The following is a 14,752-nucleotide window of genomic DNA, read 5'->3' as shown; positions in this document are numbered from 1 at the left end:
ACAGTGTTCCTAGAAACACGTTTAATATCACTGGCCCAGAATGGCATTAGAATTGTGTATTCCATGCCTGCTCCCCTGCCATTTCAATAATAAAAAGAAAACATTAAATATTCTGGACTGTTCATTTTCCTTAAAAGGAAAAGAAAAGCAACAAAAAACACAATGCTCTTGATATTCCTCAGTTGGAGTGGTAGACACACATGTTGGGGGCAGCCTTTCCGACTCTGCCATATGACCTCTGGGAGATACCTGGGTCTTACAGAGGAGAAGGGCCTGTATCTGGTTGATCGGGACAAGGCTGACATCAACACAACCTCCTTCTGTTTTCGATCATCAAAGGTGAGGACTCACAGGAGAAATACACTGAACTGTTTTAAGTCTGCCTTGATCAGTTTCGTAATCTGAGGTTTATATAGACTGCAGACTTGAAGGTCGAGTAACAGTAGATTTTTGTCTATAGGAGAAGCTTGACACTGGCACAAAGACTGATGTTGATGGCATGGGGATCCCAGAGATCAAGTATGGAGACTCCATTTGTTATGTTCAGCATGTAAACTCTGGGCTCTGGCTCACCTACCAAGCTGTTGATGCCAAATCTACACGTATGGGAGTGGCTCAGCGAAAGGTTAACCTTTTTAAATTAATGTTCTGAGATGCACTTTAAATATAGTGATAGAATCAATAGGATTCAAATCAATTCAATTCAATGATGTGTTTCCAGGCTATTTTACACAGCGAGGGTCATATGGATGATGGGTTGACGCTGTCTCGTTCTCAGAGCGAAGAATCTCACACTGCCAGACTCATCCGGAGTGCTATTCTCCTCTTCACTCGCTTTATCAGGTACTGGATGCCATATCTAGACCCTCAGTCAATGTGGATACCACAGTGATAGAGACATGGTTACACTGATATAGGACTTTCCTTTAACTGTAAAATATTCCTCTCGGTATGTATCTTGCTCACAGTTCTTTAAATAAACAAAGAAATCTAAGTGATACGTTTCAGCATTATGTTTATGTTTAAAAGAATATTTATATCGGCCAACGCAAAATATTTTTAAAACCCTCAAATATTGAGCTTTAAAAATCCGTCTGGTTTATGTCCGTGTTGTATACGAGTGGTGCTAGATTTAGGTATCACAGAACATCCACATTCTATGGCTATGTATAAAATGTGCCATGGTAATGGACTTCAAATGTTGCACACACACACACACACACACACACACAAAATACCAAGTTCTACTATGACAGACTTTTTCAGAATGCCAGAAATTTTCAAAATACAATGGGAATGCAACCATGCTTTTACAAAGTTCAAGTTGTATAATTAAGTCTCCTACTTCACTGCACTGAGAGAAAACCCTGTCACACCTTCTGTTTTCTTTCTTTAAAAACAAAAATAAATGTCAATCAATCGTATACGAGTGCTACTTGATAGAGGGTGTCATACACAGGAGAACCCTGATTAAGGATAAGTTAGCATACGTATCATAGAAAATTGCTAGGGTTAGTCATATCAGTCAAAATTTCAAAGTCTGGTAGTTACATTCATGTAATTGTTGCTCTATTGTTGCATTATACTTAACCCGCCTTTTCTTTAGGAAACTGGATAGTTTTAGTGAACAAGGAAACGTCACGTCTGTCAGCCTGCCAGTGCAGATGGTAACACGTAGTCTGCAGGATCTTATAAACTATTTCCAGCCTCCACCAGAGGGGCTACACCATGAAGATAAACAGAAGAACATGATGGCTCTAAATAATCGGCAGAACATGTTTCAAGAAGAGGTAAATTTTTTGTATGAATAAAAAGAACTCTACGTGTGATATGTTTGTCCCTGTTCCATAAGTATTTCCTCTTTTCTTCTCAGGGTGTGATAGATTTGGTTCTAGATTGTATTGACCATCTACACCAATGTATTAGTGCTTCTCATTTTGCTGAGGCTGCTCACAGTGACACGGGAGAAGAGTGGGAGACCATCATTAACCGTTTCTATGACCTATTGGGTAAGAATTAACACACATCTTGTATTGTATTGATGCATCAATACCAGTTGATTATATACTAGTGACAGATACCCAAACAGATTTTCCTGTTTATATCTACTAAGCCGTTAATGACTTGTATAATTGCATTTAGCTTAAAACACATGGTTTGAATTCTGCCATTTTGCATGAAATGCATGGGTTGTGTTTGCCTTTGTGGCTAAGTATTGTGAATCCTCTTCTGATGTTTCCTTATTTTTTTCCCCTTCAGCTGCTCTGATCCGGGGAAACCGTGTAAACTGTGCACATTTCTCAGGTTCTCTGGACTGGCTGATAAGCAGGCTGGACTGGCTGGAGGCCTCTTCTGGTTCGTTGGATTTGTGGGAATTTCATCAGCATAGCAAAATATAGAAAATATATATACTGTAAGTACAGTGTAACTTCAGTACAGAAATGAACAGTTGCATACTTTAATGTACAGGAGTCCTGGAGGTTCTGCAGTGTGTCCTAGTGGAAAGTCCTGAAGCACTCAATGTCATCAAAGAAGGACACATTCATTCTATCATCTCTTTTCTAGACAAGCATGGATGCAACCACAAGGTAGTTTGCAAGGGTTTTCTTTAAGCTTGAAAAAAGAAGTTATTATTGCCATGTTATTTCTGTATTTTCTGGCTAAAATGCAGTATGCGCAGCTAAATAATATTTTGTCACATAACACCATTATAATCTTGTGTAAATGTCACTAAATGTTATTCATGCATCATGGTTTGGGAAGGAACTGATTTTTCACTTATGCAAAAACAGACACAAGTATCGTGGCTGTAATTGCAGTTTTTGATCTGTTCCCTAATATGAGATCATTTCCATGTGTTTGTGGAGCTTTTGCTGGATGAAGTGCTGATAGGTTGTGTTCCAGGTGCTGGAGGTGCTGTGCTCTCTGTGTGTGTGCCATGGTGTGGCGGTGCGGTCTAATCAGAACCTCATCTGTGACAACCTGCTGCCAGACAGAGACTTGCTGCTCCAAACACGTCTGGCTAATCAGGTCACCAGGTACAATTTAGAATGTTTTCTCCTAATAGGACTACTTTGTTTTGTCTATGTGTCATTCTTATTCTTCTTATATGCCGATAAATTCAGTGTTTTTCTGAATTTGCAGCATTAGATTAGGTCTTTAGATTATTAATTAGATTATTTAGGTCTGTTTTTTTTCTGTAATTCACTATACACAAAAATCTGACATGCCAAAGTTTCATAAAAGATTTGAAAATCAGAAATATGATTTGCTATAACAAAAGAGCATGTTTAAAATGTATCTGGGCTGCAGAATGCATCCTCCAATATGCTGTCCTTGCTTTTATTAACTCTTGAAGCCACCACTGAGTGAGTCCTTCTTCTCATTGCTTTCTTATGCATGTATTTAGCTGGGGGCTATTTGTCAACTGTAAAAGCCTTGGTATCCTTTTATTGAAGATGTAATGTTGTCCACATCCTTGGTACAAGAAATATTCTCCCCTTAGTAATTTCATCTGAGCACAGAACACATCTTTTCTCTGTTGGACTTAAAGAGGTGGTATTATGCTCATTTTCAGGTTCAAAATCTTAATTAGGGGTTGTACCAGAACAGGTTTACATGGTTTAATTTTCAAAAAACACCATATTTTTCTCATACTGGACATTGCTGCAGCTCCTCTTTTCACCCTATGTGTTGTACGCTCCGCTCTTGAGCTACAGAGTGATGCATCTTACTTGTACAAATCTTTGTTGGGAGTTGCACATCTGCTGGATTAGCGGCCATAACCTAACGCATGGTATAAGTAACTCAGAAGTCCACAACCACACAACATCATTTTTCCACATCTTACCATAAACCACTACAAAAGTCACCATGTTTCAACTCAATTTTACATAAAAATTGGCCAAACAATTTGAACGTTTGCTCAGTAGCTTTCACATCAGGTGTAACATTAGCATTATAGCTATAACTTTAGCTGTGATAGCCAACGTTTACAACTCTGCACTTGAACAGTCTGTAAAGTTACATTGCCGTGTTTATTTTAAATACAATTCACAGCCAATAAAGCATACTTACAGGTTGTGATTATGAATTTCCAGGCCCAAACAGAGTTGCATCGTTTTTTAGGACTTAACGTTGAACTGTTGCCGGTGGTGTGACGATCCAACGTTATGCTGCCTTGCCGAAAAATGCTACCTTAGCGCAAATCGATAGACTCGACTCTACTCGGCCTGCTCCGTTTTTCATTGCAGATAGTACCCAGAGATAGAACATAGCTTGTCGTCATAGCGACGCCACACACAACTGCCGCGACGTAATGTTCAATGCGACACACACCAGCGATCCACACAGCTTTCTCTTTTTTAAGTTAAAACGAATGTAAAGACAGATAAGCGGTATGAAAACCTTCCAGCTGTGTTTTCCTCTGCTGTTGTTGCTGCAGCGGTCTGTGTGACGGCGGGAGCAGAGGGCTCTGTGAGCGGGCAGCTGGCCGGCCTCACACGCTCCTCCCGCGGGTTGGTACAGGCTTCCCCCGCAGCCTCTTGCGGAGCTCCTCAACTCCAACAATATTCAAGCACGTTTTTGTTCCGCCATCACTTCTCGTAAAACTGTCAATATTGGAAATCTACACAGCTGATTCTTCACCTCAAAACTTCTCAGAAGTGGATTTAGTGATGAAACTATATACGAAAACTGTAAAATATAAAACTTTCTGTTGCTGGCCTCTGTCTGGTGCAGCATTGATGATGCAGTGAATAGTGAATATTGTCTCTGACCAATCAGCAGTCTGTGGTGTTTTCACATTACATTTTAGTTTCCCTCAGCTCGCTTGGAACCTCGACAGAGGTGAAAAAAGTACCTGGTACAGGTACAACATTTCTACAGTGGAAAACCAAACAAAGGCGAGTTGAGCCAAAGGACCTCCGCTCAGACTAGCTTGGTTTGAGGGCGTGCCTGACCCCCGCTAGCTGCTTGGCAAGCTTTATGACGTGTTTTCATTGTGACGTCACAAGTAAAGGAAGTGAAGGGCTGGACTACAAACAAGCTGTTTTCAAGCGGTTCAGAGCAGAGCTTTCTGAGGGAGATGGGAACTCCCTTTGGGCTGGACTTTGGGAACCTGTTACATGCACAAAAAAGATATATAACTCAATAAAGGAGAGGGAAAAAGCCAAAAAGCATAATACCACCACTTTAACTTACAAGAATTACTTGTATCGTCTCTTCATTTGCTGCACCAATTCTTTTTGTCTGAATAGATCAGACCAAAACTGTTGCAGAGCAGATATCTTCATCTCCTCCTCTTCCAATGAGACTTTAGAAAAGTTGCCCGCTGCCTGAGATGGAATACTGCAGAGTTAATCTTGGGACACTTTTCAGATGGTTTCATCATATTTCATGTTGTCTCAATATTTTGGCCCTCTGTTCCAGTCTGATCTTGTAGGCAGTTTCCACTACCATTTTCATCTGAGCATTTTTCCCCCCTGTCCTTTTTTTTCCAGCAGCTGCCTTCTTTTATTAAGCTTTTCTCTATCAGCCACCCATTTTGTTCCTCAGGCCTTATAGCTCATTTTGTTTCATGTTCTTCACACCTGCTCATTCCCCCAGCTCTCTCTCCCTCCTCAAGCTGTGTCTCATTCTATCACTTGTACTTCTTGTTCACCTAAATGACTCATTAGCGCATATGTTTTTATTCTCATTTCCTTTATCTCATCTATTTTCTTTCTCTTTTCCATCTTTTCCTCCTTGCCCACCACATTTTGTCAGTTCTTCTAGATGCAATTTTTCCTATTCTTTTTTTAATCCATTCTTCTTTTCTATTTCTATCTAATCTCTTATATCATCTTAACCAAGTCATGCCTTCTTCTCAGTGTCCTCTTCCCATTCTTTCAATTCCCCTCATGAGAGCTCTGTCAAGGGCAAGGTTAGTGTCACTATATGAACTGGCATTTATTCTCCAGACAACCGTCTTTGCCAGACTTAATTCCAGCAACATATTGGTGATATTCTGGTCTACCTACCTCTTTGTCTTATTGTTTCTCACATTCTGCTTGCAAATTATCTCTGGTAATTTAGTTTCAGCATTGGTATTAGGAGTTCAAAAGGAGAACCTCTACAAGAGCCTGGTTCTGTATTGGTTCATTAATAACAATGCAATGTACTGTGCCCATGAGAGTTGTACTTTGTGTGGGCTGCAGAGAGTTCCCTGCATATTGTATATTCAGTGTATTGTTCTACACAGGTCTGTGTGGTAAAAATCACACAAGCATCTACCAGAGACTGTAATTTGATTTTCAGATCAGTGATTCTCTTTGGTATGACTAAAAAAAGCTAGCATTTAACTAGCAATACATTTCTGAAGATTTTCATTCACTGCATTTATTTCTCCTCTTTCCTCATGATTTCCTGCTCTTATGTTTTTTGTAGTAGTCATAATCTTATTGCTGTTCAATTTTATAACAAGACATATGAAAGTATTTATAATGCTTTTTAATATACCATTAATTTCAATCAAACCATGTACGGAAAGGAAACTATGATATTCTGTCTTTTTTGCCCTTTTGTTTGTCTTTGGTACTCTCTGCACATCACTCCACCACAGCATGAGACCGAACATCTTATTGGCTATGGGGGAAGATTCAGCTCAGCATCGGAGGTGGTACTATGAGCTGGTTGTGGATCATATCAACTCTTTCCTCACATCTGAGCCCACACACCTGCGTGTTGGTTGGGCTTGCACTGAGGGCTACCAGCCCAGGCCCACAGGAGGCGAAGGCTGGGGGGGCAGCGGGGTGGGAGATGACCTCTGCTCCTATGGCTTTGATGGACTTCACCTCTGGTCAGGTGGGGATGAGATCAAACAAGAGATACATGATTCAGTGCACACTATTGCTATGTACAGTGGGGAGAACAAGTATTTGATACACTGCTGATTTTGCAGGTTTTCCTACTTACAACGCACGTAGAGGTCTGTAATTTTTATCATAGGTACACTTCAACTGTGAGAGACGGAATCTAAAACAAAAATCCATGTATGATTTTTAAATAATTAATTTGCATGACAAAAGTATTTGATCACCTACCAACCAGTAAGAATACCGGCTATCACAGACCTGTTAGTACTTCTTTAAGAAGCCTCCTGTTCTCCACTCATTACCTGTATTAACTGAACCTGTTGGAACTTGTTACCTGTGTAAAAGACACCTGTCCACACACTCAAACAGACTCCAAATTCTCCACAATGGCCAAGACCAGAGAGCTGTGTAAGGACATCAGGGATACAATTGTAGACTTGCAAAAGGCTGGGATGGGCTACATGACAATAGGCAAGCAGCTTGGTGAGAAGGCAACAACTGTTGGCGTAATTATTAGAAAATGGAAGAAGTTCAAGATGACGGTCAATCTCCCTCGGTCTGGGGCTCCATGCAAGATCTCACCTCGTGGGGCATCAATGATCATGAGGAAGGTGAGGGATCAGCCCAGAACTACACGGCAGGACCTGGTCAATGACCTGAAGAGAGCTGGGACCACAGTCTCAAAGAAAACCATTAGTAACACACTACGCCGTCATGAATTAAAATCCTGTATATGACAACAACCCGAAACACACAGCCAGGGCAACTAAGGAGTGGCTCCGTAAGAAGCATCTCAAGGTCCTGGAGTAGCCTAGCCATTCTCCAGACCTGAACCCAATGGAAAATCTTTGCTGAAAGTCTGTATTGCCCAGCGACAGCCCCGAAACCTGAAGGATCTGGAGAAGGTCTGTATGGAGGAGTGGGCCAAAATCCCTGCTGCAGTGTGTGCAAACCTGGTAAAGAACTACAGGAAACGTATGGTCTCTGTAATTGCAAACAAAAGTTTCTGTGCCAAATATTAAGTTCTGCTTTTCTGATGTATCAGATATTTATGTCATGCAGTAAAATGCAAATTAATTATTTAAAAATCATACAATGTGATTTTCTGGATTTTTGTTTTAGATTCCATCTCTCACAGTTGAAGTGTACCTATTATAAAAATTATAGACCTCTACATGCTTTGTAAGTAGGAAAACCTGCTAAATCAGCAGTGTATCAAATACTTGTTCTCCCCCCAGGAAGTACTGCTGGGGTAATCACTCACTGAAATGTTTATGATCTAGGAGTGCAAGCTATTTATAAAGAGTACAGATATAGACCAGAAGAAACTGTCAGCAAAATAATGTAAACATACTGTACATATACACGCATACAATAGATGTATCTTTTCTAGGATAGAATAGAGGGTGATATCAGTTAAACAGGAAACATTTACAAGAAATACCAAAATGATAAATGACCCAGCATGCAGTTTTGCTTTGTATCCCTTAATGTTGAATTATTTAACAAACTAAGGTACAGAGACTACATAATATATTTACAGGCAAGTTTAAAAAATGTACGCTAGGGATGTTACAGAATGCCTGATTAAATGTAGAAACAAAGAAGTTCAGTAAAAACATATGAATTGCTTTTAAGTCTGTCTCCCCTGAATCTCAGGCTGTGTCGGCCGCAGAGTGAGCTCTCCCTTCCCTCACCTGCTGAAAGATGATGATGTGGTCAGCTGCTGTCTTGACCTCAGTGTTCCCTGCATCTCCTTCCGGGTCAACGGTTTGCCTGTGCAGGGCATGTTTGAGAACTTCAGTGCTGATGGACATCTTTGTCCTGTGGTCAGCTTCTCTGCTGGAGTCAAGTCAGTGGCCTACATGGCTCAAATGTTGACCTGAAATGTTGAATTTAAAAATACCTGTAATTTGTTTTCAGTAAACTGTCCCTCTTCTTTATTAACGAGGATAATAAATGTTACAGAGAAGTCAAAAGTTTACTGAAACGTCATTCTTCAACGACCTTGATGCATACAGTAAATGCCTTCCCTGTCCCATTTCTCAAAATCAGGGTTCGTTTTCTGTTTGGGGGAAGGCACGGGGAGTTTCGCTTCTTGCCCCCACCAGGTTTTGCACCATGCTCTGATGCTCTGCTCCCAAGGGTCAAGCTGAAAGTAGAGCCATGTCAGAAATACATTTTTGATCAAGGATATGGGATACAAGAGCTCATTGGCCCCTTAGTACCTGCCACGCCAGTGACTTTTACTCCCACACCAGTAGACCTTGTCAAGGTAAAAAAAAAGTATAGTGAAACAGATCTTATTTATTTTATTCCACAAATTTGAAATCAAAACTAATTGTACAGAGAGATTTTAGATGTATATTAAATTGGAAGATTAGGAATTTGAAGTTGATCCTTTGAAATTTACCTTCGATATAGTTTAGTGTCTTTTGCTTTACTCGTGTTACTCTCCAAAGGTGGAATTGCCCCCACAACTTTTGGATATCCGAGAAAAAATGGCTGAGAATATCCATGAACTCTGGGCAATGGACAAGGTTGATCTTGGATGGACACACGGCCCTGTAAGAAAATAAAACCACATCAATAATTAATGTTGTATAAAATCAATTGTTATATTACCTTGTCACATAGTGTCTGAGAGTACCATCTAAAGCTTTCCTTGAAATTTGACTGGTCTAGCTCTCTACACTTTATCTGCCTGTTAAAAATTATTAGCTTTTGTCAAACAGGTGAGAGATGACGTTAAGAGGCATGATCCCTGTCTGGTGGAGTTCTCCAAGCTCCCAGAGCAGGAAAGGAACCAGAACTTTCAGATGGCTCAGGACACCCTCAGGTAAGCTCTACTACCTACATCATACAATAGACAAAAACTTTATTATACTTGATTATTTTGATTAATTCATTAAACATGAAACACTCAACACAAATATATACTGTACGTCAACAGACCTTTTGCAATTTAAATTTTACACTTGGCAGTGTAATTATTAATCAGTGTCTGGGCTTGTTTTCATGATTAGTAAATGTGTCTGTCTGTTTTTCCACTGGAGGACTCTCCTTGCCCTTGGTTTCAACATTGGTTGGACTGATGACCACGCTGAGGAGAGAGTCAAATACATGAGACTAGCCAATAAGTATGTACATGTTTAATGGAGGAGCCCTTGCTCATCGGAGAAGTTTGTGGGGGGGTAGCCCCATGTGTGAGTTGCCTCAAGTAAAATTCAAAATCAAGAGGTTGCCTAGGAGAAGCTCTATATCAAATGACTATGAGACTAATACTGTGAAAGCACAATTAAACCCTAACAACGGATTTTACAAAAATTGTTTAATATCATTTCCAATCTTGATACACTTGTGTCCAATTCTTATTCCCTTTCTCAGGTATGAGCAGCCCAGTGGCTATAGACCTGCACCAGTAGACTCGAGCCAGGTTGTTTTAAGCCCAGCCCATGAGGAAGTGGTTAACTTGCTGGCAGAGAATGATCACAATGTGTGGGCCAGAGAGCGCATCAAGCAGGGATGGACGTATGGAGCCCAACAGGTTTATGTTCTGTGCTTTATTGCTACATTGGGCAGGCACTGCTGAGGAGGAATTGCATGTGAACAACTTTTTTTCAGTCATAATATTGCATGTAGCCTCGCTCAAAAGTACATTGTCTCTCAGTGGCAACGTAGACGTGCACATAGCAACAGCGTGCTTTGACAACACAAGCATTAATACTGTTCTCTGACAAATATAGTCGCCCATTTTTGCACTTTGCGTTTGTATTTTTAGGATGTGAAAGCAAAGCGGAGCCCATACCTCATTCCTTACAACCTTCTTGACGAAAGGAGCAAGAGAGTGGGCAGGGAGAGTGTCAGGGAAGCTGTCTGTACCCTGCTGGCTTATGGTTACAGCCTGGAGCCCCTCAACCAGGAATGGAGTATGTGTCAAAGTCCTATAATTAATCTTGTCAGTTAAAGCTCTGTTTTATTCACTGTAACCAGCATAAGACAATGAATGCAAGTATAATTAGGATAAGGCTCTGTTTCTTATCAACTAGACTAGTACAGCGTATTAGTTACCATTTTACAGAATATTTACAATGCTATAAAATTTGTCAATATTGTATTGCAAAGATTCTATTTGAATGCAAATCGGTTATTATTTTAGCAGATAACCATATGTTTTTCTGTTTCTTGGGTTTACAGCCACATTATCAAATCCATGTCTCTTCTCTGCTGAGAAGTGCAGAGTGTTCAGACCAGATAAATCATACACTGTAACCCGGGGGAAGTGGTACTTTGAATTTGAAATAGTGACAGCGGGGAATATGAGAGTGGGATGGGCCCGACCATGCTGTACACCAGATAAAGAGCTCGGCTCAGATGACCAGGCATATGTCTTCGATGGATTTGAGGTGATCTATTCAAATTTGCCAGTTCTTAATTTGGCCACATGACCAACAATGTTAAAACATCAATAAGCCCAAATCACATTGTGACTTTGTGAAAGCCCCAATGTGGATTGGTTGGAAAAAAACATGGCTTTATGTTCCCACAGTTCTCAGACATTTCCTCTTACGGTGTAAGAGTGAACGGGTGTGCTCTGGCTGCTGGTGTGATCATTAGTCATGCCAGAGGATGTTTGGAGAGCATACAGGGACAGTGGCCTTATACTTGTCTGTAAAATAACCATAATGAGAGGAATTCAATGTAAGCATGAAAAAGTCCAACAGAATAGCTAACTTCAATGCAAAAGTTGCACATCCAGGCAATGTCATCTGAATTCAACCTGGTGCTTGGACAACAGCACATAATTTCAGAAAAGCTGTGATTAAGACGTGGAACCCTGATTAAACAATTGGCGCGACAAACAGTGCCAGTCTCTGGCCTATTTCCACATGATTTAAAATTTATACAAAAAACAAATTTTTTTTATACTAACATTATGTAATATGAGGGACATGGACATAAGCAAAGTGGCGCACAGCCATTGTAGTCTGACAATCTTTTTAACATCTTACCTCATCATGTGCTATTGATGGGTTATTTTACCTCTTTTCCTGTTACTATATGAGGCTTTCACACTTGCCTCTTTTTTATTTCTTACTCCTTGTCTTCCTGTTGCTTTCAGGCTCAGTGGTACCATCAGGGCGTTGAGCCCCTGGGACGTCCATGGCAGAGGGGCGATGTGGTGGGTTGCTTGGTGGACATGGCTGAATGCACCATGATGGTCACGCTCAATGGAGAGGTGCTGTTTAATGACAGAGGATCAGAGCTGGCTGCCAAGGACTTCGATATCAGAGACGGTGTGGAAGAGTTTTTGACTCTATATAGTGTATTGCACAGACTTGATACTGTCCATTAAACTGAAACATAATAAATCAAGATATTGATTTTTTTTCCCCCCATTCCTTGAGAAAGTTAAGCCTATATCAAAGACTTAAATATATTTATCAGACTGACATTTTTTTTAAATCTTGTATTACCCAGGCCTGTTGCCTGTGGTCAGTGTTGGGGCGAACCAGGTGGGAAGGCTGAACCTGGGCCGACAAGTCGACTCTCTGCAGTACTTCACTGTGTGTGGCCTGCAGGAGGGCTATGAACCATTTTTCTGTCAACATGGCCAGAGAGCCAGCCCTTTGGATGAGTTGGAAACGGGCCTCAGTTTACCTCCATAATGCCTGATGATCACAACATACAGGCTAGTTACCAGTCCATAGGCATTCTTTTACCTATTAGCTTGGTTAATGAGTCTTTAGTGAGGTGTGTTTTTGTATGCAGTATTTTAATATTGTTGGACCCAAGGTTGCTTATAGCACTAGTTAATTGACAACACTGAACTGAAAATGTTGTTCAAATCTTATTCAAGGTCACTAGAGTCTGTGGCTCAACAGATTCCTTATCCAGTCTGAGGGTCTCTCATCGACTGTTTGCACACCACTGTGGAGGCATTGAGATGGGCTTTTACCGGCTCAGCATGTCCATCGAATGTGCTGCTATTCTCACCCGGCCTGCTGAGGGCGTGCTTCCAGTTGCCTCCAACTCTCTCTGTCCAGGTTCAGATGATATTAAATCATATCATAAAATACACAGTATGTTCAAGTTAACTACTTAAAACTTGAGATGACTTCACAAAGCACCGCATTAAGGATTTGTTTGGTACGCTATAAGCTTCGACAACCCCTGATTACCCCTGATGCATAATGTAAAATCTATGGAGATATTAAAAGTGTGAGCGATCTGGATAGCAGTTCTTTGCAGTTGGGCCTTGTTTCAGAAAGTGGGTTTTGTGAAACCTCTGAATTTAAGCCTTAGATGAGAGAAAGTCTGGGTTTATCATTCAGCTCATCTCTGACTCCTCCCTTTCTTCTGAGCTAGAAGCAGCCGTCTGACACACTTAATTTCCTCATTCATGTAGTCGATGTCAAAGCACATATGGAACCAATTCATATACAGAAATTTACGTCTTTAGAAACCTCTAAATTCCGGTTAGATACAAGTTGGTCACCCAGCCATGATCTTCAATAATCAGCTTGGAATAAAATCTAGAGGCTACACTGTCTCTTTATAACACTGTGACTGTGTGGACATTAAGGCAGCTGTCAGGTTGTCAACAGTTGCAATTGACCGTGGGCTACTGCAGTTATCACGGTTTAAATCAAACAAATCTGTAAAAGCTTTAAATGATCAATGAACAATCATTTGTCATGTTGTGATTAGTCGCACTGATGGAATGATGATGGAACATCTTAGGTGTTATGTTGGAGATGATGTGAGTATTTCTGAGTGGTGCAGCTGAAACGACTAAATGTAGTTTAAAAATGAGCATATAATATGTTTTGACAGTATTTTATTAAATGCGAAATGAGCAAGATTATTTTAATTTAAAATGTCTTCAAATTTACTGTCAGTTTGAACCTAGGCACATTTTCAACTGCAAATCACCAAAATAATTATTACTAGGTCGGTCAGTGACTTGACAATTATAGGCCCATAAGCAAACCATCTATTTAATCCATATTCTGTCTTCAGTTATTGCCACCGGCATTTTGTCCTATCAGGTTACAGCTAAATAAATATATTTAAAAATAGACTCTAACATACAGTATAGGATTCCAGCACTTTATCATCCATTAACGAAATTCAAGCCTCGCAAACGATGAATGAGCTATACTGAATAAAATAATAGTGGTAACTTATTTACTCCTTTCTCCACTCCTGTTTTGTAAGATAAATGTCATGGTCAGTGTTGGCATACATTCATATTTCTAGCGCTATTGGATTAAAATGGAGGCTCTGCTCTTGATTTTCCTGTTGCCATGGTGAATTTGAAAATGAGAGCGCCATTGGTAATGGCTTTTTTTTTTATTCCCCACACACAAGCTTAACTGAGATCAGTTTCCCATCTCAGGCTTAATCAGCTCAGAGCTTAGGGTTAGGCTCAGAGTTAGTTAAACTTTTCTGAAACAGGGTCCATATTATCCACTATCCAGATAACTGATATTCTACTGTTATGACCTTGATGAGTTGTTCTGCTTAAGATCCCCAGGGCCCTGTTGTAATTAATTCCTGTTGTCCTTTTAGGAAGGAAAGAGCAGGAGGAGGTAGACTCTGACTTTGAAGTGCTGATGAAGTCAGCCCACAGCTTTGCTGGCTCAAGAGATGAGCTCAACCATAAGGATCACAGTCAAGAGAAACCTTCAAGATTGAAACAACGGTAGCTAGTAGAGAAACATAAATTGGAATGAGATGTAATGAAACACATATAATTTGCAATATAGAAGGGTAAACAGAAAAGCATAATCATTTGAATCATTAGTGTGTATGTTTGTCCATATTTGTCTACCAAGTGATTAAAATGACAAAAGCATGGTTATGAATAAAGTTTTTCCAAATGAAACAACAGA

The 14,752-nt window shown here is 40.2% G+C and overlaps 1 protein-coding gene across 1 annotated transcript in view; it reads left to right on the top strand.

The window, feature by feature from the left end:
* The window catches only part of ryr2b (ryanodine receptor 2b (cardiac)), an 88,625-nt gene that overhangs the window by 12,922 nt on the left and 60,951 nt on the right, over window positions 1–14,752 (top strand). The window contains 23 exon segments of the mRNA XM_038737678.1: window positions 183–339; window positions 461–625; window positions 722–843; window positions 1,607–1,790; window positions 1,874–2,009; window positions 2,260–2,355; window positions 2,470–2,588; window positions 2,905–3,038; window positions 6,602–6,843; window positions 8,514–8,706; window positions 8,910–9,129; window positions 9,317–9,421; window positions 9,590–9,693; window positions 9,911–9,994; window positions 10,242–10,401; window positions 10,636–10,783; window positions 11,052–11,260; window positions 11,977–12,151; window positions 12,336–12,451; window positions 12,453–12,503; window positions 12,505–12,546; window positions 12,715–12,901; window positions 14,430–14,562. Coding sequence (XP_038593606.1) covers window positions 183–339; window positions 461–625; window positions 722–843; window positions 1,607–1,790; window positions 1,874–2,009; window positions 2,260–2,355; window positions 2,470–2,588; window positions 2,905–3,038; window positions 6,602–6,843; window positions 8,514–8,706; window positions 8,910–9,129; window positions 9,317–9,421; window positions 9,590–9,693; window positions 9,911–9,994; window positions 10,242–10,401; window positions 10,636–10,783; window positions 11,052–11,260; window positions 11,977–12,151; window positions 12,336–12,451; window positions 12,453–12,503; window positions 12,505–12,546; window positions 12,715–12,901; window positions 14,430–14,562 — 3,282 coding nt within the window.

Source organism: Micropterus salmoides, unplaced genomic scaffold, assembly GCF_014851395.1.
Source record: "Micropterus salmoides isolate LMB-PRFRI ecotype aquatic unplaced genomic scaffold, ASM1485139v1 Ms_hic_scaffold_22, whole genome shotgun sequence".
Lineage (NCBI taxonomy): Eukaryota > Metazoa > Chordata > Actinopteri > Centrarchiformes > Centrarchidae > Micropterus > Micropterus salmoides.
This window is presented reverse-complemented; position numbering and strand designations above follow the sequence as displayed.